The 23,865-nt window shown below is 46.0% G+C and overlaps 1 protein-coding gene across 1 annotated transcript in view; it reads left to right on the forward strand.

Annotated features, from left to right (window-relative positions):
* Window positions 1–23,865, forward strand: part of LOC115469711 (disintegrin and metalloproteinase domain-containing protein 9-like) — a 538,235-nt gene that overhangs the window by 501,915 nt on the left and 12,455 nt on the right. The window contains exon 15 of the mRNA XM_030202498.1: window positions 13,947–14,042. Coding sequence (XP_030058358.1) covers window positions 13,947–14,042 — 96 coding nt within the window. The remainder of the gene's footprint in view (window positions 1–13,946; window positions 14,043–23,865) is intronic.

A 23,865-nucleotide genomic window follows, 5' to 3' on the forward strand; every position in this document is an offset into this window, starting at 1 on the left:
CCCGGTCGTGACTGGCCACGCGGCTCGGTCGGCTTCTTCTTGGGCCACCCTCGAGATGGGAGACGTTAACAGCTTGGTCGCCCTTGAATTGGGCGACAGTAAGAAGTCGGCGAAATTAAAACGCCCTTCTTCCCGCGTGGCTCCTTCTCAGAGTTTCGTGCCGGACGCCATTTTGGACATGCAACACGCCTCTCCCCCGCTACTGGGAGTGCAGATGTAGGGCGCCTCTAGGGCCGTGGCACAGGCTGCAGATATGCACAGACTGGGGGGTTTCTCCCCTGAGTTCATTTTGCTGCTGCATCAGGCCTTTCTTATGCAGAACACTGCCCCTGCCCACCTCTCTGATCGGGGTGATGAGGCCTCTATGCTTAAGCGCCCTCGGTTGGATCTTCCACCCTCGGGGGACTCGGTCTCCTCTGATGTGGATGACGGCAGCGTGTCTGAGTTCTCCCAGAGATCCTTAGCGGAATCGATGGAAGAGACTGATCCCCGCTCGGATGGAGCGGACGACCCCTCTGCAGCGCGGCTTTTTCGCTCAGAGGATTTGCCCAACCTGCTTGTGCAGGCCATGAGCATTTTGAAGATTGCCTCTCTGGAGGAAGGCTCTCTCTCAGCCTCTACTGGCTCCGCCATTATGCTGGGAATGAAGCGCCCGCCTAGAACCTTCCACGTTCATGAAGCCATGCAGACCTTAATTTCAGCGCAATGGGATGCCCCTGAGGCGAGCCTGAAAGTAGCCAGGGCTATGTCCCGTCTGTACCCCTTTCCTGAGGGGGAACAGGAAGCCTTTGTCTGGCCCACGGTAGATTCCTTAATCACTGCCGTGACTAAGAAAACGGCGCTACCGGTGGAAGGTGGCACTGCCCTGAAGGACGCCCAAGACAGGAGAATGGAGGCGGCCTTAAAGTCTTCCTTTGAGGCGGCCGCTCTGAGTTTGCAAGCCTCAGTTTGCGGCTCCTACGTGGCTAGGGCGTACCTGACTGTTTTGCAGCGGGCTTCCCCCTCGGACCCTTCCTGGAGGGCGGAATGGCCGACCCTGGAGTCGGGTGTGGCCTACCTGGCAGACTTGCTGTATGATGTTTTGAGAGCCTCGGCCAAGGGCATGGCTCAGACAGTCTCTGCGTGGTGGTGGCTCTGGCTGAAGCACTGGTCTGCTGACCATGCCTCTAAAACTCGCCTAGCCAAGTTGCCTTTTAAAGGCAAGCTACTCTTTGGGGACGAGCTGGACAAGATCGTGACGGAGCTCGGCACGGCCAAGGGCAAGAGGTTGCCGGAGGTCAGGACTCGGGCCAGCAGTGCCCGTCCTGGTTCCTCTAAGGGCCGATTCCAGGAAGCCTGTCGGTATCGCCCGGGCAAGTCGGCCTCCTCTGCTTCCACTTCCTTCAAACGGAACTTCTCCCCCAAGCAGCATTCCTTTCGTAGGGACCGCCGTCCCGGAGGTTCGTCCTCCGGCCCGCCCCCAGGGTCACGTACCCAATGACGGGGACCTGGTCCATGGCCCAGTGCAGATAGGAGGAAGGTTGTCCTTGTTTCTGGACGAGTGGACCAGGGTAACTTCAGACGCTTGGGTTCTGGAAGTCATCAGAGACGGCTACAAGCTAGAGTTCTGCCGACCCCTAAGAGACGGGTTTATAAACTCTCCTTGCAAGTCTCAGGTCAAAGCAGCTGCCGTGCAGCAGACTTTGAGCAACCTGATCCACCTGGGCGCGGTGGTCCCGGTGCCAGTAGATCAGCTTGACAAGGGGCGCTACTCCATTTACTTTGTGGTGCCAAAGAAAGAAGGATCTGCTCGGCCTATTCTCGACCTCAAGGGAGTCAATCAGGCCTTGAAAGTTCGGCACTTCCGGATGGAGACCCTCCGCTCCGTAATAGCAGCGGTGAAAAAGGGAGAATTCCTGGCCTCCCTGGACATCAAGGAATCTTACCTACATATTCCCATCTGGCCGCCTCATCAGCGCTTTCTGCGCTTTGCAGTGCTGGGCCGACACTTCCCGTTCAGAGCCCTCCCGTTCGGGTTGGCTACGGCTCCGCGGACCTTCTCCAAAGTAATGGTGATCATCGCGGCCTTCCTCCGCAAGGAGGGAGTGCAAGTCCATCCTTAGCTGGACAACTGGCTGATCCGAGCCCCCTCCTATGCGGAGTGCGGGAGAGCTACAGACAGGGTCATTGCCCTTCTGAGCTCCCTGGGATGGATCATCAACTGGGAGAAAAGCCAGCTGCGCCCGACTCAGTCCCTGGAGTATCTGGGAGTTCGATTCGACACCCAAGTGGGCAGAGTGTTCTTGCCGGACAACCGGAGCGTCAAGCTTCAGACCCAGGTGGGCCAGTTCCTAGCCTCCTCTACTCTTCGAGCTTGGGACTATGTGCAACTGTTGGGCTCCATGACGGCCACGATGGAGGTAGTGCCCTGGGCCAGGGCTCATATGAGACCACTACAGCACTCTCTTCTGCGGCGGTGGACTCCAGTCTCGGAGGATTACGCCGTACGCCTTCCTTTGGATCCAGCGGTGCGAAAGGCGCTGAGCTGGTGGCTGAGGCCGGGCAAGCTGTCCGCAGGAATGCCTCTAACGACCCCGGAGTGGGTTGTCATCACGACGGACGCCTGCTTGACGGGCTGGGGAACCCACTGCCTTGGACGGACAGCGCAGGGGCTCTGGTCTCCTGCAGAGACGAAATGGTCCATCAACCTCCTGGAGCTCCGAGCCATTCGGTTGGTGCTTCTAGAGTTTCTCCCGGTACTGGTGCTGAGGCCTGTACGGGTCCTGTCGGACAATGCCACGGCTGTGGCCTATGTCAATCACTAGGAAGGTACCAGGAGTGCCCCTCTAGTCAAGGAGGCCATGAAGCTATGCCTGTGGGCGGAAGCGAATCTGGAACAGCTTTCGGCGGCTCACATTGCGGGAGTCATGAATGTCAAGGCGGACTTTCTCAGTCGCCATACCTTGGATCCCGGAGAGTGGCAACTGTCTGCTCGGGCGTTCTTGGACATCACGAAACGCTGGGGCCAGCCGAGCCTAGATCTGATGGCGTCATCGGCCAATTGCCAAGTGCCGCGCTTTTTCAGCAGAGGACGGGACCCTCGATTTCTGGGAGTAGATGCTTTTCTCCAACAGTAGCCGACACAGGAGCTTCTCTATGTGTTCCCGCCCTGGCCCATGTTGGCAGGGTGCTAGACCGGGTGGCAAAGCATCCGGGCCGGATAATCCTGGTGGGTTCGGACTGGCCCAGACATCCCTGGTATGCGGACTTGATCAGGCTCTCGGTGGACGGCCCTCTGCGGCTGCCAGCGGAGCAGGGCCTGTTGCATCAGGGTCCCGTGGTGATGGAGGATCCCTCCCCCTTTGGTCTTACGGCCTGGCTATTGAGCGGCAGCGTCTGAGGAAGAAGGGCTTCTCAGACAAGGTCATCGCCACTATGCTGAGAGCGAGGAAGCGCTCTACTTCTACTGCTTACGCCAGGGTTTGGCGTACCTTTGCATCGTGGTGTGAGGCAGGCTCTCTTTCTCCCTTCACTGCTCCAATTTCTTCAGTGTTGGCGTTCCTGCAAGAAGGTCTGGCGAAAGGCCTGTCGCTCAGTTCCCTTAAAGTCCAGGTAGCAGCTCTGGCTTGCCTCAGGGGTCGCCTGAAGGGTGCTTCCCTGGCCTCGCAGCCAGATGTGGTGCACTTTCTCAAGGGAGTTAATCACCCACGCCCTCCTCTGCACTCTGTGGGGCCTGCGTGGAATCTCAATCTTGTGCTAAGAGCCTTGCAGAAGCCGCCTTTTGAACCCTTGTCGAGGGCATCTCTGAAAGACCTGACGTTGAAAGCAGTCTTTTGGTGGCTATCTCTTCAGCCAGACGAGTTTCCGAGCTCCAGGCGCTATCATGTCGAGAGCCCTTCCTGCAGTTCACTGAGGCAGGAGTGTCTATTCGCACGGTGCCTTCCTTCCTGCCCAAGATTGTTTCTCGTTTCCATGTGTCAGCAGCTCTGTCTACCCTCCTTTCATAGGGAGGACTACCCAGAGGAGTACTCTGCTCTCAAATATCTAGATGTGAGACGAGTCATCATCAGATACTTGGAAGTGACCAATGATTTCCGGAAGTCGGATCATCTGTTTGTGCTGTTCGCAGGTCCTCGTAAGGGTCTGCAGGCATCCAAGCCTACAGTGGCACGATGGGTCAGGAAACCATTGCAGCGGCTTATGTGGCCACGGGGAAGATGCCGCCTATCCAGCTGAAGGCTCTCTCCACTAGAGCACAGGCGGCCTCGATGGCAGAGCCCGGGTCCGTCTCCTTGGAAGAGATTTGTAAGGCGGCAACTTGGGCATCAGCTCATACCTTCTCCCGTCATTACCGCTTGACTGTGGCTGCTCGGGCGGAGGCCCGGTTTGGAGCTTCAGTGTTGCGGTCAGGGATTTCTATGTCCCGCCCTGGGTGAGTACTGCTTCGGTACATCCCACCAGTCTATGGATTGATCAGCATGATGATATGGAAGGTAAAATTATGTATCATACCTGATAATTTTCTTTCCATTAATCATAGCTGATCAATCCATAGCCCCTCCCAGATATCTGTACTGTTTATATTCTGGTTGCATTTCAGGTTCAAGTTTAGTCTTCAGTTCCTGTTCAGGAGGATCTTCGTGTTCAAGTTTTTTCGATTGAATTCTTCTGGAGTTGAGATGATTTTGTGTTACAGTGAGCTGCTGCATTCCTCTCCCCTCCGTTTTATGGGGCTAGATTGAGACCTAAATTCTTCCAGCGCTCCCTCCCGCTTCGTGCGGCAGTTGGGTAGCCTTATATCCCTCCCGCTTCGGCGGTGTTAGGGTCAGCCAGCTCCTCCCGCGGTTGCGGTCGCAGGATAAGCCAGATCCCCCCGCATCGGCGGGTGTGGTGTCCCTCCCCCGCTCCGCGGGGATGAGCTGGACAGATTCCCCTCCCCCACTTGTGTGGGGATGAGCTGGGTTGATTCCCCTCCCCCGTTTCGCCGGTGGTGAGCTGGGCAGAGTGTCCCTTTGTGGGTGTAATTCTCTAAGTGCTGAGTCCTGCGGATGGAGCTTTGATATCGACATACTGAGGAGTTTCCGGCAGCACATGACCACATATAGGGAGGCAAAAGGATTGCTCTCTATCTCCACCTGCTGGTAGATGGACACAACCCACCAGTCTATGGATTGATCAGCTATGATTAATGGAAAGAAAATTATCAGGTATGATACATAATTTTACCATAGCTAGAGTTAGTAATGCATACTAACTCATTATCATGCACTAACAGTAACATGTGTTATTAGTAACTGGGTCCTATTGCCGAAAATGGGACCTGAATAAAACATTTATCAGTACTGCATGTTAGTAAATCTAGCTGATGTATTTTGAAATGTTAGCTACTCATTTTATTTCTCTCCTCCATCAACCCAAACATATCCTTTTAGCCTGTCTACTCTTAACTAGCAAAAGGTAATTGTGTTGTTTCCAATGTGCAGTTTTAATTGGATTAGGACAGAGAAATATTCAGACTAGAGAGCTGCAAGGGAGCGGGGTTTGCGGGAATCCCGCGGAACCCACGGGATTCCCGCAGGAACGGAAGCAGGTCCTGCGGGGTTCCTGCGGGGTTCCCGTGGGGACGGAAGCAGTTCTGCAGGATTCCCGTGGGGACGGAAGCAGGTCCTGCAGGGTTCCTGCGGGGATGGAAGCAGTTCTGCGGGGTTCCCGTGGAAGTGTGAGCTGCACTGCATCAGCCTGTCATCTACCAAGTACCTTGAGTGCTGTCTTCTCCTCCTCCTCCTCCTCTTCCTCCTTGCTTTAACAGCACAAATGTGGAAAGTCTTCCGTTAAGGAAGTGGTAGGGACACAAATGATGATGGAATTCAAAAAGGCTTGGGATGAACACAGAGGATCTCTAATTAGAAAATGGAAGTTATAAAAATCCTAACCTTAAATGGCTGCATGTGTGTGGATGTGTTAAGTGATGCTTAGATGGCGACTCTGGCTGTGATTAACTAGGGCCGATACCAGGCAGACTTGTATGGTCTGTGTCTAATATATGGCAGTCTGGTTTAGGATGGGCTAGAAAGGGCTTAGACAGCAACTTTAGTGGCTGGAACATAAGGACAGTGCTGGACAGATTTTTACGGTCTGTATCCCACAAATGAGAAGACGAATAGACTGGAGTGGGCTTCATCGAGAACTCCAGCAGCTGGAACATAAGTATAGGGCCAGATAGACCTCTATGGTCTATGTTCCAGAAACACGAAAGAAAGTATATAATATCACACTCGTTGATTTAATCATGAATTGATAATGTGACTATTGGGCAGACTGGATGCACCGTTCAGGTCTTTATTTGCTGTCACTTACTATGTTACAATTAATCCTCTTTGCTACCGGGCTGATGCGCAGACCTCAGCTCTGACACAGGCAAGAGCATCGGATGTCACCTGAACTACTGGCGCGTGCATGTGTTGACCTCTCAGCACACAGTGCCAGAAATCAGAGACAAATCTTACATGTGCACACCAGAGTGTTCCAAGTTTCAGCTTCCATGCCTTCCTTGCCTACAGTGATGTGGCTCAAATCCAGAGAGAGACTGAGGGAGCTGACCAGAATTTTCTTTTATGTACCATTAAATTCTTGCGGGGATGGGTGGGGATGTATTAAATTCTTGCGGGGATGGTAAGATTCCAGTGGGGACGGGTGGGGATGGGTGAGATTCTAGCAGGGATGGGCGGGGATGGGTAAGATTTCTGTCCCCGTGCAACTCTGACAGCCCATTTCTCTGTTGACAACTAGGATGAATCAGCCACAAAAAAAGTGACAGTATCTAGTGGTGCCTAGAAAAAGCAGATCTTCTTTCTGAACTCGGAAAAATCTATATGTTTTTTTCTGGGCGTGTACAGGAATTCCTGCACAGCCATTTCCTTACACATTTTCTGTCTTTTTTCATCCATTCTTCACCTAGATGCATATTTCTGCTTTCTTGAGATCTGCTACTGCTCAGCCAAATTTTTCGTTTTCTAAGCTTTCCCTTTGCTTCCCACAGGGTTTCCACCATCACAAATTTTTAAAAAAGGTTAACAGGTTTTGAATAAAATGGACTTTAATTTGACCCCATGGCAGAAAATCAGGTCAATGTTTTGTTTTGTTTTGTTTTGTTTTTTTGCTACTGGAAAATGTAGACCTTGAACAAACACTCAAAATTAGTGCTAAACTGTGCTCTGCGGGGGTAATTTTATAAAGTATTTTCCTTCTGTAACCCTGGGTTCAGTGTGTGTGCCTAAGCATCTGCCTAGTGCTTTCCCCATGGAGTGGGTATTGATTTAGCAGGACCAGAGATGGGGCTTGACAAATTCAGAAGGCCAAATAAGCAGTTCACTTTTATAATTCTCCATACAATAATTCAGCCAATTTCAGTAAAGTCTGTTCTGAACCAAGATTTTATAATATCTTTCAAAAGTCAATTATAAGCACTCTCTCAAATCTGTTATTCTACCACTAGGGGTGACAGAAGTCAAACACAGTGCTCTTTATGGTTAGATGCAGCTAGAGTTATCATTTCCCTCTAAAAAGATTTAACAGTTATCTCAAAGTTGAGTATCACTTGCAGGATGATAAGCAGCATTGTTGAGACTCTGGGATAAATGTCTTCTTAAGGATCCTGTTAGCTATACTGGGAACCTTGAAGACTTGTGTGGGTCAGATTATGATCACAATTCAATCACCCTACCTCAGCTGATTATAGCTGAAGTGCCCACCAGCCTGGTCCTTAGCTTTATACCTTATACAAATAAAAACAACTCACAAATTACTTAGATATAAAAGAAAGTTTATTTGAAAGGAAAAAGAAAAAAAATAAGTTTAGTTCAGCAGCATAAGCCCAAGGCAAGTCTGAAATATAAAAGAGAGACAGTTTGGGAGGCCCTTCTTCCCAAGTCAGTTCCCTGGCTTGGGGGAAGAACTAAGCCCCCCTTTACATAAGTCTCACTCACATTTATACAATTTGATTTAGTACATATTATACAATAAGCAGGAAATTAGTTAGAGCTATTATTAAGAACAAAATTGCAGAGCATATTCAAAAGCATGGTTTAATGAGACAAAGTCAACATGGATTTAGTGAAGGGAAATCTTGCCTCACCAATCTACTACATATCTTTGAAGGGGTGAACAAACATGTGGATAAAGGGGGCCGGTTGATATTGTGTATCTGGATTTTTCAGAAGGTGTTTGACAAAGTACCTCATGAAAGACTCCAGAGGAAATTGGAGAGTCATGGGATAGGAGGTAGTGTTCTATTGTGGATTAAAAACTGGTTAAAAGATAGAAAACAGAGAGTAGGGTTAAATGGTCAGTATTCTCAATGGAGAAGGGTAGTTAGTAAGGTTCCCCAGGGCTCTGTGCTGGGACCACTGCTTTTTAACATATTTATAAATGACCTAGAGATGGGAGTAACTAGTGAGGTAATTAAATTTGCTGATGACACAAAGTTGTTCAAAGTCGTTAAATCGCGGGAGGATTGTGAAAAATTACAAGGGACCTTACAAGACTGGGAGACTGGGCGTCTAAATGGCAGATGACATTTAATGTGAGCAAGTGCAAAGTGATGCATGTGGGAAAGAGGGACCCGAATTATAGCTACGTCATGCAAGGTTCCAAGTTAGGAGTCACGGACCAAGAAAGGGATCTAGGTGTCGTTACGGTTATTCCTCCTAGCCTGATCCTGAGTCACTTGGAAGGGCATTTTTGAAAGAAACGTCTAAATCAGAATTTGGACGTTTTACAAAGACGTCCAAATTCTGAACAGGAAAGAAGGTCATTTTCGAAAAAGATGGACGTCTATCTTTTGTGTTCGAAAATACTATGGACGTCCTTTTTTTGGTCCATATTCGAACAAAAAACGTCCAAATGCAAGATGTCCAAACAGAGGAGGAGTAGCTTAATGGTTAGTGCAGCGGGCTTTGATCCTGGTAACATGGGTTTAATTCTCACTGCTGCTCCTTGTGACTTTGGGCAAGTCAAATGCACAAGGGGCAATTTTGGATATGACATCTAAGTCTGAATTTGGATGTTTTTTATAAAACGTCCAAAATCAGAACAGGAAAGGTCGTTTTCTACAAAAAAAAAGTCTATCTTTTCCTTTTGGAAAAATGTTTTGTGATTTGGGGGAGTAAGGGAAGGTGATCCCTGAGTCCCTCCAGTGGTCATCTGGTCATTTCAGGCACCTCTTGTGTGGAGTAGAGTAGCCTAGTGGTTAGTGCAGCACACTTTGATCCTGGGGAAGTGAGTTCAATTTCCACTGCAGCTATTTGCTATAAAAACAGGTCTAGCTCAAAGCATCTAAGTTTTAGTCTTGGACGTTTTTGTTTTGTTCCATTATGGCTGAAAGACGTCCAAGTCTTAGGAATGCCCAAATCCCACCTTGAACATGCCCCCTTGAGATTTGGATGTCCTTCTGACGGACTTCAGAGAAAGACATCCAACAAGAGGTTTTGATAATACTGATTTGAATATTTCTGTGAGATATATCTTTTTTTGAGATGTGACGGCGAAGAAAGCAAATAGAATGTTAGGTATTATTAGGAAAGGAATGGAAAACAAAAATGAGGATCCTATAATGCCTTTGTATCGCTCCATGGTGCAACCGCACCTTGAATACTTTTGAATAGTGTGTGCAGTTCTGGTCACCGCATCTCGTAGTGGAATTAGAAAAGGTACAGAGAAGGGCGAAAAAAATGATAGAGAGGATCTGACGACTTCCCTATGAGGAAAGTCTGAAGCGGCTAGGTCTCTTCAGCTTGGAGAAAAGACGGCTAAGGGAAGATTTAATAGAGGTCTATAAAATAATGAGTGGAGTGGAACAGGTAGACTTGAATCGCCTGTTGCCTTGTTTCCAAAATACTAGGACTAGGGGGCACGTAATGAAGCTACAGAGTAGTAAATTTAAAACAAATTGAAGAAATATTTCTTCAATCAACGTGTAATTAAACTCTGGAATTTGCTGCCATAGTATGTGTTAAAGGTGGTTAGCTTAGCAGGGTTTTAAAAAGGTTTGGATATGTTCCTAAATGAAAAGTCCATAAGCATTATTAAGATGGACTTGGGAAAATCCACTGCTTATTTCTAGGATAAGCAGCATAAAATGTATTGTACTATTTTGGGATCTTGCCAGGTACTTGTGACCTGGATTGGCCACTGTTGGAAACAGGATACTGGGCTTGATGGACCTTTGGTCTGTCCCAGTGTGGCAACGCTTATGTTCTTGTGTTCTTAACATTGCACACAATATTTGAAGTGCAGTCGCACCGTGGAGCAATACAAAGGTATTCTAATATTGTCAGTTTTATTCTCCATTCCTTTCCTAACATTCTATTTGCTTTCTTAGCTGCTACTGCACACTAAGCAGAAGGTTTCAACGACACCTAAATATTTTTTCTGGGCATTGTCTCCTAATATGAAACCTTACATAATACAGCTATAGTTGGGTTTCTCTTTTTTACTTACGTCATTTGCTCTTGCTCACATTAAATGTCATCTTTCATTTGGATGCCCAGTCTTCTGAGGTTCTCTTGCAATTTTTCACAATCCTCTGTGATTTAACAACTTTGAATTATTCTGAGCTCATTTTCAAAGCGCTAAGACCCACAAAGTACCATAGGTCTGAGTTCTTTGAAAGTTAACTCCCTGAGTGTCATCAGCAAACAATTTTGAATAACTTTGTGTTGTCAGCAATTTAATCACCTAACTCGTTATTCATATTTCTAAATCATTTATAAATATGTTAAAAGTATCGATCCCAGCACGGACCCCTGAGGAATCCCACTCTACCCTCTCTATTGAGAATGTTGACCATTTAACCTTACTCTCTGTTTTCTGTCTTTTAACCAGTCTTAATCCAATATCTATCCTGTGACTTTCTAATTTACTCAGGAGTCATTCATGAGCCCTCTTGCCCTGCTAAATCCTTTGAATATCAGGTGTATAATGTTTAATTTGATGTAATTTTTGTCTTTTGCAACCGTCATATTGACTTAGCTATATACTGGGGTATGGTACAGTTTATATCAGTTTGTATTAAATTAAAATACAATTTTGTCTTCTAACACAGATTTGTGTCAGTCACAGAGTTGTGTGTCTCTTTGGATGATTTCTTTTATTTTTTTAAACACCCTCACCACTTCATCAGCAGCTGAAAGAGCCCTGATTCTGTGCTGTTTCTTCCCACAGTTACATTTTAATTTATTTATTTTTTATTTATTGGCGTGGAGGAGTGGCCTAGGGTTAGGTGGTGGACTTTGGTCCTGGGGAATGAGGAACTGAGTTTGATTCCCACTCAGGCACAGGCAGCTCCTTGGACTCATGGGCAAGTCACTTAACCCTCCATTGCCCCAGGTACAATAAGTACCTTTATACAGTATGTAAAGCCGCATTGAGCCTGCCATGAGTGGGAAAGCACGGGGTACAAATGTAACTAAAATAAATAAATACATTTATTTGCTGCATTTGTATGTCACATTTTCCCAACTCTTTGCAGGCTCAATGTGGCTTACATTATGCCGTAATGGCAATCACCATTTACGGAATGAGAGAACAGAATAATATACAATTAAGGTACATAAGATGTCAAGAAAATTGGAAGTAAAGAAATAATACATATTAGGTATGTAAAGTGTAGAATAAAGAGTAGCATTAATTAATAATAGTGAAATTAAAGTAGTCAGATTATGGAGTTCAATGTTGATTAGTTCTTATACAGTTTTGATGGTGAATCTTTTATGAAGGATTCTTTGTATAAGTGTCGTTGAATAAGTTAATTTTCAGCGACCTCCGGAAGGCTGTCAGATCATATGTTGATTTTAAGGCAATCGGTAGTGCATTCCAATGTTGCTGTGCAGATGTATGAGAAAGCTGATGCATATAATGATTTGTATCCTAACCCTTACAGTTGAGGGTAATGGAGGTTTAAAAAAGTGCGTGATAGCTTATTGTATTTCTTGCTGGTAGGTCTATAAGGTCAACACATGTATAACGGGGCCTCTCCGTGGATGATCTATGAGCCAGGTGCAGATCTTGAAGGTAATTCAGTCAGTTTAATGGGAGCCCAGTGTAATTTTTCTTAAGCAGTTTGGCACTTCCATATTTCCCTTTCCCATTACTACTTGAATAACATTTCTGAAAGAGATGAGTGCCATAGTAGATCAGTTCTTGTTAACACCTTCCTTTTACTGCCCTGGATTGCTATATTCAGCCAAGTCAATTAAAGTTGAATAGAACAAATCTGAGCTTGAGATTCCCACTTGTATGGCTGATTAATTCGCTATGGAGTAGACTTTTAAGCTTGGTAAATTAAGGGAATTGGGACTCAGTCAGAAGCTGCACAGGAAGTCCTGTGCGTACCTCAGAATAACCTGGAGGGGTTTTTGGTTTTTTTACTGCCTTTCTTGGTACATCTGATGATATTTTATTTTATTTATTTATTTATTGCATTTGTATCCCACATTTCCCCACCTCTTTGCAGGCGCAAATGTGGCATTACAATACATCAGGATAGTGGAAATGAGAAGAGAGTAGCCATTTGGGTTACAGAGGATTTGGGTTGCATGATAATAGAATACATAATAGTGAAAACAGAAGGCATTATTTACATTCAGGGTATATGTAGGAGTTTCACATGACTTGGTCTTTGTGATAGGTCTTGTCGAAGGATGGGTCTTTAGTAGTTTCCGGAAGTTGGTCAGTTCAGAGACCGCTTTCAGGCTACGTGGCAATGCGTTCCAGAACTGTGCGCTCGTATAAGAAAAGGTTGATGCGTGCATTAATTTGTACTTTAGACCTTTACAGTTGGGGAAATGCCGATTAAGGAAGTGCGAGAAGATCTTATAGCATTCCTGGATGGTAGGTCTATCAAGTCTGACATATAGGCTGGGGCATTGCCATGGATATCTTATGTACTAGGGTACATACTTTGAACGTGATGCGTTCTTGAGTGGGAGGCAGTGTAGCTTCTCTTGTAGGGGTTTTGCACTCTCGTATTTTGATTTTCCAAATATGAGTCTGGCTGCTGTGTTCTGGGCTGTTTGAAGTTTTTTGAGGTATTTGCTCTTTGCAGCCAGCATAGAGTGAGTTGCAGTAATCTAGATGACTGAGTACTAATGATTGTACCAAATTACGGAAGACGGTCCTCGGGAAGAATGGTCTTACTCTTTTTAATTTCACATTGATTGGAACATCTTTTTGGTTGTGTTTTTCGCGTGATTCTCAAGTGGTAGGTGCCGATCAATGGTAACACCAAGAATTTTCAATATCACCATTGTGTATCTAATTTTTCTTTCAATCTGCAGAGCACCTTGTCCCTTCCTTACCCTGTTACAGGTAAGCAACTAGCTTTACTTGGAAAGATTGGTATATTTAATTTAGTAAATAGCTTCTGAAACTTGCCTTTTAAGTCAGTGCTTCCCAAGTTGGTCCTAGAATATGTATATTTTTTTGCTTACATTTGTACCCCGCGCTTTCCCACTCATGGCAGGCTCAATGCGGCTTACATGGGGCAATGGAGGGTTAAGGACTTGCCCAGAGTCACAAGGAGCTGCCTGTGCCTGAAGTGGGAATTGAACTCAGTTGCCTCAGGACCAAAGTCCACCACCCTAACCACTAGGCCAATCAGGTTTTCAGGGTATCCACAATGAATATGCATGAGATCCATTTGCATACACTGCCTCTACTGTATGCAAATCTCTTCATGCATATTTATTGTGGATATCCTTGAGCACCTGAATGGCAAGGGGGTACTCCTAAGACCAGCTTGGAAACACTGTTCTAAGTGAACAAGTGTACCTTCTCCCCAAGTTAGGTTTTCATTTCTCAGTATTCACAGGTTTTTTTATTCCTCTGTACTACATTGTAATCTTCAGTTAGTTTCTCACTCCTCAGAGACCATGTCTGATGTATATTCTGTTTTACTATTTTGCCTTAAGACCATATGCGACGCACAATATGGATAACAGCTGGGGTTGGCGTTCCTTTAATTATGGCTGTTGTTGGAACAGTGGTGCTAATGAGATTTACTGGAAGTAAGCAATATTCATTTACTTCTTAATTTTTGTAATGATAGCAAGAAATGCAGTTTTACTTAGACCTCTATTTACTAATGTGTAGTACACAGTAATGACATTTTCCGAGGACAAGCAGGCTGCTTGTTCTCACAAGTGGGTCAACGTCCGCGTTGGCCCAGGAAGCGGCAGAATTCTTCTAGCAAAAATATAAAACTTTGCCAGAGTCTTCTGGCACGCGCGCACCACGCATACGCAGACGACTTCCCGCCCGTCGCAAGCTTGTCTCCTCAGTTCTTTTTTGTCCGGACGAGGTGACAGCATTTGTTTCTGCTCTCCTCGTTTTTTTGGCACAGGAACAAGAGTCTGACCACCTTTTTTTCCTCTATTTTTTCTATTCTGTACATTTTTTACTGCACGTAGTTTCCTTTAGTGTTTTTTGCCTATTTTACGTTATTTTCTTTTTGATGCTGCACAGTCGGTTTGTCCCCTTTTGTGCCTTCACTTTTTTGGCACAATCACGTCGTTTGATTTCACCAAAGCCGTTTTTCCTTCATGTCATCAAAGACACCAGCGGCTTCAAACATTGTTCTCGGTGCAACCGGACCATCTCAGATACCAATACCCATGCCTGGTGTATCCAGTGCCTTGGGCCCGACCATAGCCCAGCCGCTTGTAGTCTGTGTCTTCGTATGAAGAAACGGACTCAAGCATCTCAAGAAGCCCAGCAAGAAAGCTTTTTGGGGCTCGTTCCAGTCCGTCGACAACGACATCGGGACCGAGGTCGGCGGCGTCAGCATCGACTTCAAGAGGAGCATCGACATTGGAAGGAGAGGTTATGGCTGCCCCGAGACCAACTCATGATGGGAGCAGTGAGGCATCGAGTGGGTCTCCTCCTGCCTCAAGGTCTCCTGTTATGCAGGCCCTCCGGGATCGACTTTCGTCAGACCCGGCTCTGAGGAGATGTGAGGATTCCACATCCTCATCAGTACCGAGGAGTCTCGATGATGGGCGTTGAGCGAAGGCTAAGAAGCACCGTCATCGTTCTCCTTCGACACCAGTGCCAGGAGCCTCCAGTGCATCGAGAGAGTCGGCACCCAAGAAGCGTCAGCGTCTGAGAGAACCGCTCCCCCCTCTATACAGGAGTGCCTATGCGTCGATCTCTTGGCAGCCCGATACCTCCTTCCGAACTCGACAGATTCTGCCACCAGCTGCTCCACACAACACAACAGCCTTCTCCGATGGCGGCTCTTGATGAACCACATCCAGGCCCTGCTTCCAGAGCTTCTGGAGGGATTGCTGCGCCAGTCTACTTCGGTGTCGGGGATGCTTGCGCCTTCTGTGCCGCCGGCTGCAGCGGTGTCTAGCCCTTCTCCTGTGGTGAGGTCCCGGCCTCGGTGCGCCTCAGCATAGACGTCAGCTGCCACCCAGGTTAACTCCCCCTTCGAGTCAGTGGAGGAAGCTTCACCGCCGTCTAGGCGGGCGGTCGACTTCTCAACATCGCCATCAAGGACGTCGTTCCTCGGCGTTGAGGCAGGCTCAGTCTTGGAGTGCCCTGAGGGAGGTCTTATCCGATACTGAAGAGGAGCGTTCCTGGGAGTCAGAGGAAGACCCCCAGGTACATTTCTTCTGACAAGTCCTTTGGGATTCCCTCTGAACCTTCCCCTCCACCAGAAAGGAGACTACTATCTCCACCGGAGAGTCTGTCCTTTACATCTTTTGTCCAGGAAATGGCTATGGCTATTCCTTTCCCTATGGAAGTTGAGGATGAGCCCAGGGCTGAGATGCTCGAGGTCCTGGATTACCCTTCTCCACCTAGAGAGGCTGTGACGGCTCCTCTACATAAGGTACTGATGGAAGTCCTTATGCGGAACTGGTCGTTCCCTCTGTCTGGCCCCGTGATCCCGAAAAAAACTGAATCCCATTATCAGATCCACGATGAACCTGGGTTGATGAGGTCTCACTTACCCACAATTCCATGGTGGTGGACTCCGCTCTCAAGGCAGCCAAGAGTACTAGGGACTATGCCTTGGCGCCCCCAGGCAGAAAAATTATGACTCTTGATTCTTTTGGGAGGAAAACGTATTAGGCCGCTAAGCTCGCTGCCAAAATTCAATCTTACCAGCTCTTCATGAGCATCCAATTGCTGGACTCAGTGAGGCAACTGTCCAGCTTGGTTGATGCACTCCCTCCGGAGCAGGCCAAGACTTTTCGCCAGGTGGTCAGGCAGCAGAAGGCGTGTCAAAAATTCCTGGCTTAGGGGTACGTTCAAAACTTTTGATGTAGCATCCAGGATCATTGCCCAAGGTATAGTGATGCGCAGACTCTCATGGCTGCGTGTCTCTGACTTGGATCATTCGGTCCAGCAGCAGATGGCGGATGTTCCTTGCCGTGGGGATAACCTTTTTGGTGAGAAAGTAGAGGATCTAGTTGACCAGATCAAGAAGCATAATGATGCTATGGATTCTCTCTCCGCCGGGCGTCTTCTGCTACTACCTCCTCGTCTAGGAGGTTTTTTGGAGGGAAGAGGAGTGCTCCCTATTCCTATGCTAGGCGTAGGTACATCCTGCTTCTCGGCAGCCTGCCCAGGCTCAGTCCCAGCGCACTCGTTCTCGTCAACAGTGTGCGCCTAAGGCCACTGCAGCTCCCCAACAAAAGCAAAGGAAGGGCTTTTGACTGGCTCCAGTTCAGTATAGCCTCAGTAAAAGTGTCCGTACCGGACAACTTGCCGGTTGGGGGAGGTTAATGTTTTATCAGCAAAGGTGGCCTCTTATAACCTCCGACCGGTGGGTTCTTCAAATAGTCCGGTTAGGATACACCCTCAATCTGGAATCCAGGCCTCCAAATTGCCCACCGGGAGCCCAGTCCTACAGCTCTCAGCACAAGCAGATACTTGCAGAGGAATTCTCCACCCTTCTAAAGGCCCAAGCGGTCAAATCTGTTCCACCAGGGGAAGAAGGGCTGGGATTCTATTCCAGGTACTTCCTTGTGCAAAAGAAAACAGGGGGGATGCACCATCCTAGACCTAAGGGCCCTGTACAAATTTCTTATCTGAGAAAAGTTCAGGATGGTTTCCCTAGGCACCCTTCTTCCCATCATTCAGGAAAATGATTGGCTATGCTCTTTGGACTTAAAGGATGCTTACACACACATCTCAATACTTCCAGCTCACAGGAAGTATCTTCGATTTCGGCTGGGAACACAACACTTTCAGTACCATGTACTGCCCCTTGGCCTGGCGTCTGTGCCCAGAGTGTTTACAAAATGCCTAGCTGTAGTCGCAGCGTTGCTACGCAGACTGGGAATGCATGTGTTTCCTTAATTCGATGATTGGCTGGTGAAGAGCACCTCCAAGGAAGGTGCTGTGGAGTCCATGTGAATGACTATTCAGGTGCTGGAGCTACCGGGGTTCGTCATAAATTATCCCAAGTCTCATCTCACCCCACTCCAAAAATTGGAATTCATTGGATCTCTGCTGAACACTCAGACAGCTTGAGCATATGTCCCCGAGGCAAGGGGGACAACCTTCTGTCCATGGTGTCCATGGTTCGAGCGTCTCAGCAGGTCACGGCTCAGCAGATGTTGAGACTTCTGGGGCACATGGCCTCCCATGGCACGTCTACATATGAGATCAGCTTAATGGACCCTAGCTTCCCAGTTGTTTCAAGTTGTGGGGGATCTAGAGGATGTAATCCAACTGTCCACCAACTTTTGGAATTCTCTTCAGTGGTGGACGATTGGATCCAATTTGACCATGGGGTGACCATTCCAAATTCCTCAGCCACGAAAAGTGCTGATGACTGATGCATCTCTCCTGGGGTGGGGAGCTCATGTAGATGGGCTCCACACTCAGGGAGCCTGGTCTTTTCAGGAAAACGCCTGCATAAGTACATAAGTACATAAGTAGTGCCATACTGGGAAAGACCAAAGGTCCATCTAGCCCAGCATCCTGTCACCGACAGTGGCCAATCCAGGTCAAGGGCACCTGGCACGCTCCCCAAACGTAAAAACATTCCAGACAAGTTATACCTAAAAATGCGGAATTTTTCCAAGTCCATTTAATAGCGGTCTATGGACTTGTCCTTTAGGAATCTATCTAACCCCTTTTTAAACTCCGTCAAGCTAACCGCCCGTACCACATTCTCCGGCAACGAATTCCAGAGTCTAATTACACGTTGGGTGAAGAAAAATTTTCTCCGATTCGTTTTAAATTTACCACACTGTAGCTTCAACTCATGCTCTCTAGTCCTAGTATTTTTGGATAGCGTGAACAGTCGCTTCACATCCACCCGATCCATCCATCATTATTTATACACTTCTATCATATCTCCCCTCAGCCGTCTCTTCTCCAAGCTGAAAGCCCTAGCCTTCTCAGCCTCTTCATAGGAAAGTCGTCCCATCCCCACTATCATTTTCGTCGCCCTTCGCTGTACCTTTTCCAATTCTACTATATCTTTTTGAGATACGGAGACCAGTACTGGACACAATATTCCAGGTGCGGTCGCACCATGGAGCGATACAACGGCATTATAACATCCGCACACCTGGACTCCATACCCTTCCTAATAACACCCAACATTCTATTCGCTTTCCTAGCCGCAGCAGCACACTGAGCAGAAGGTTTCAGCGTATCATCGACGACGACACCCAGATCCCTTTCTTGATCCGTAACTCCTAACGCGGAACCTTGCAAGACGTAGCTATAATTCGGGTTCCTCTTACCCACATGCATCACTTTGCACTTGTCAACATTGAACTTCATCTGCCACTTGCACGCCCATTCTCCCAGTCTCGCAAGGTCCTCCTGTAATCGTTCACATTCCTCCTGCGACTTGACGACCCTGAATAATTTTGTGTCATCGGTGAATTTAATTACCTCACTAGTATTCCCATCTCTAGGTCATTTATAAATATTAAAAAGCAACGGACCCAGCACAGACCCCTGCGGGACCCCACTAACTACCCTCCTCCACTGAGATCAACTTCCTGGAATTAAGAGTGATCTGGAACACTCTAAAGGCTTTCAGAGATCAGCTGTCCAACGTCGTTCTCACCCTGCTGATGAAAGCTACTTTTGAGCCACTGAATTCCTGCCATCTGAAGTACCTGACCTGGAAGGTCTTTTTCTTGGTGGCTGTTACTTCAGCTCATAGGGTCAGCGAGCTTCAGGCCCTGGTAGTGCATGCAACTTATATCAAGTTTCATCAAAACAGAGTACTCCTCTGCATGCACCCTAAGTTCCTGCCGAAGGTGGTGTCGGAGTTCCATCTGAACCAGTCAATTGTCTTGCCAACATTCTTTCCCCGTCCTCATACCCGCCCTGGCGAAAGCAGTTTGCATACCTTGGGACTGCAAGAGAGCATTGGCCTTTTACGTGGAGCGGACAAAGCCCTTCAGACAGTCCGCCCAGTTGTTTGTTTCTTTCGATCTCAACAGGAGGGGTGTCGCCATCGGAAAACGCACAATCTCCAATTGGCCTAGCAGATTGCATTTCCTTCACTTATGCCCAAGCTGGGCTGACCTCTAGAGGGCCATGTCATGGCTCATAATGTTAGAGCCATGGCTGCGTCAGTGGCTCACTTAAAGTCAGCCTCCATTGAAGAGATTTGCAAGGCTGCAATGTGGTCATCAGTCCACACATTCATATCTCACTACTGCCTTCGGCAGGATACCCGACGCAACAGTCGGTTTGGGCAGTCAGTGCTGCAGAATCTGTTCGGGGTTTAGAATCCAACTCCACCCCCCTAGGCCCGTTTTATTCTGTTCCAGGCTGCACTCTCAGCTAGCTGTATATAGTTTCAGGTTAACCTATGTTATGTCCTCACCATTGTGAGGCCCAATTGACCAATATTTATTGTTTTGAGTGAGCCTGGATGCTAGGGATACCTCACTTGTAAGAACAAGCAGCCTGCTTGTTCTCGGAGAAAGCGAAGCTACTAACCTGTAGCAGGTATTCTCCGAAGACAGCAGGCTGATAGTTGTCACAATCCCACCCACCTCCCCTTTGGAGTTTATTTCTTATTTATTTATATGCTTTTTGATTTAACTGAGGAGACACACTTGCCATGGGCGGGAAGTCGTGCGCACTGCTTGCGCGCCAGAAGACTCTGGCAAAGTTTTATATTTTTTCTGGAAAAAGTTTGCCGCTTCCTGGGCCAACACAGACGTCAACCCACTTGTCAGAATAATCAGTCTGCTGTCCTGCTACAGGTTGGTATCTTCGCTTTACCTGAATATGTTATTTAAGGGTGTGAATGTCAACTCAAAATTTTATTGAACAGACCCAACACAGTCCATGTTCTGGCGAAACCGTCTGCATCAGGGGTCTAGATAAAAAGTGTATATATAAATGCATAAACATGGATATATTTGATGGTACATGAAATGATAAACAGTAAAAATTAAAAACACTGATAAAATAGTCACATCAACAGATTATAAAAAAGGTGTGATAAATCATATCAAATAGAATCATAAATGGATAAAATAAAAACATAAATAGGTAAAATAAGTAAATGCAAACTCCATTCTACTCACAACTATCAATATGGATTTTGTCAATGAGTAAAAAAAAAACCTATGTCTGGGGTGGTAGTCTGAAAGAAATGGAAAATGATTAAAAAAGGGTGTTGTGAAAAAATGATTACAAGGGGGGTTGTGAAAAAATGACAGAGGACATTACCAAGATGTAAATAAGTGCTCTTATAATTTATTGATGTTTATGTTTGTAAACACACAAATAAGAGATTATCGGGCATATTTTCAAAGCACTTAGCCTTCCAAAGTTCCATAGAAACCTATGGAACTTTGGAAGGCTAAGTGCTTTGAAAATATGCCTCTATAAGTGCTAGAGAAACCAAATAACACTGAATGCTGAACATACTAAAAGTGACCAGTGTACTCAAAAGTGGGGATGCCTGAGTAAGCAAAAGTTGTGCTGTGACTGTTCCAAATGCATAAGTAGGAGAAAGATACTGATGTTTATGTTTGTGAACACACAAATGAGAGATTACAAGTGCTAGTGAAACTGAATAATACTGAACCTGTTCCAAATGCATAAGTAGGAGAAAGATATTGACGTTTAGGTTTGTGAACACACAAATGAGAGATTACAAGTGCTAGTGAAACTAAATAATACTGAATGTTGAACATACTGTGTTCTGCTCTCTCTCCTGCTAGGCTTTTTACTCAGGAGATTAGCATTGTAGATACCATAGTATAGAACATCACTGTGAAGACTCAGTGCTCTTGAACCAAAATCTTCTTTAAAGCAAATCAAAGGGAAATATTACAGTTAGATGTGCTGGACAAGAGTCTCCACCTTGCAGAACTGGGAGTCTGATCCAGCTCACCCTGCATACCAGGGGAGTTAGGAGTAAATGCTATGAATACTTTTAAACTGGCAAAATCTTGGTCATTTACAGTAGCTTGAAAGGGGAGTATGCAACAGGTACAGCAAAGTCAGCTTACAGCTCTTAGAAAACCATGCTGCAAGCACACTCTCATCCCCAAATTGGGAAGAGAAGGGGCGGGCTACAGCCCACATACATAGGGACAAGAGGCCAGCCAATAGGAAAAGTCCTATAAGGCCTACTGAACAGGGACAGGTGCTCAGGAAAAGCCTATCACAAGAGAACTACAATTATATCATTTTGAAGTCCTATCCCATTTAAAGAGCACAGGACACATATAAACAACAAGCACCCTGCCTCCATGAATAAGGTGCAGACACTTCCCACCTGGTATTGGTAGACCCACTATTTAATTTCTTAAACTTATAAATACCACAAAGTCCATGCAAAGTCCATAAATAAAGCTGGATCATGGATCTTGGCAACTTCTTGCTTGCATCTCTTCATGGTGTGGGTCACTGGCTCAGTGATTGCTCTGCTGAAGAAACTCCTTGTCTTCCAGGGAAGTCTTGTGTTGAAGCTCTCAAATGGTGCCAAGTTTTCATTGATGATCCATAGTTCTATATCTCTGATGGTACTTTGGTGCAAATGTCTGCTGTTTCATCAGCTGGTTGATGAAATGAAGATGCAATGTTGGTGGCAAGAATTGTCATCTCTGGACAGATCTCTGTGTCAAAGTCAGGATTTATGAGTTCAAGGGAGTTCTCTTTCACTGGAGATGTGTGACCAGGTTTTAGAAGCAAGTCGGATCCTGACAACCATGTGGTTTCTATTAGATCACAATGTTGTCCAAGGTATCATTCAATAAAATAGTTGTATTAAATTCATACAATATACTCAACAACTATTGCACTTGTATTTATCTTTATTACATCAATTAATCTCATAAACTTAACAATTATTGTCTAAAATCCCCATACATCTATCATTCATTCATCCATTCACTCTAATTCAAATCTAATATCAAAAACTTGTTATCAAACTCTATAACATTAGAATTCCCGGAATCATGGTGTCAATTATAATCTTTTAACAAAATGTACCATTTTCAATAACACCACTGGTGTGAAACTTGTTAATTACACTGTCAGTCAAAAGCATAATTTCTTCATTACGAACTTATCTTAATCTGTTCATAACCTGATGTAAACTCTCTGTAACCGTATAAAAATCAGTCCATTGATTGAGTCAATTACCCACCGCAGCAGGTTTAAAGCAAAGATATATATCATGAACCACAACTGATTTACTGTGTGCTGTAATCCTGAATGACAGTGGTTCCATTCACCGTGACTCCACTCTTCACGGGACTAATGCTGAATCTTTTCCTTGAATTTCAAACTGCTTCACTGAAGCTGTCTTCTCATTTGTTTACTGAAACAATTGTACACGGACCCTACACGATCGTGTTTCGCAATTTTTGCGTCTTCAGGGGTCAGTAATCTAAGTAAACAACAATAATAGCATACATTTGTATTTCACAAACATTATTTAAACCCTTTTAAAACCCAACATTGTAAACTCTTACCGGCTCTACAAGTGGCCAAACATTCATCAATCCTGGATGTGCTGGTGGCAACGCCTCGAAAGACGCCCACACATGCGCATACCAAGGCTTCAAGGAGACTAAGTTTAAATACCCTCTCACAAATTCACCAATCCTGGACGCGCCGGTAGCCACGCCTCAAAAGACGTCCACACTTGCGCATATCAAGGCATGAAAGAAGCTGAATTTGAGTACCCTCTCACAAGTTTAACCATTCCACTTCTTTATTTAACCCATTAGGGCTTACAGTGTTCCAAAGGTAAATTAACCTTTGTTCTTTTCGCAATAGCATGCGAGGTACATTACCTCCCCTCTCAAAACTGATATGATTCAAAACTACAAAGCGGAGATCCTGAACTTCATGTTTGGCATCTACCCAATGTGAAACCAATGGAGCTTCCATTCGTTTAGTACGAAGGTTGCTAAGGTGCTGCGCTATCCTAACTTTAATCTTCTTGGTAGTTAACCCAATATACCATAATTCACAGGGACATTTTATGCCATACACACAATTTGCAGTGTTACAATCAGTGTGAGCCTGCAAACGATATATTTTCTCTGAATGAGGAACATGCACTTCATTAACTTGCATAGCATAACTACAATATACACACCGATTGCAACTCACATGGGCCAAATCCTCATGTATTACATTACAAACAGTGTTATTCCCTGCCAATTGTTCACCTAAATTTCTACCTCGAGAAAATGCAAACCGAGGGAGTTGTTGAAAAACTTTATGAATACCCAATATAGACCAGTGACGCTTCATAATTTGTATGATTTGACTAGATGACTTGGTGTAAGGTACACACAAGTCAGCGAATCAGTTTTTACAGATCTATATTTCTGGTTATCACATGATGGATGCCATTCGTTATAATTA

The sequence above is a fragment of the Microcaecilia unicolor genome, chromosome 4 (assembly GCF_901765095.1).
Source record: "Microcaecilia unicolor chromosome 4, aMicUni1.1, whole genome shotgun sequence".
NCBI classification, from domain to species: domain Eukaryota; kingdom Metazoa; phylum Chordata; class Amphibia; order Gymnophiona; family Siphonopidae; genus Microcaecilia; species Microcaecilia unicolor.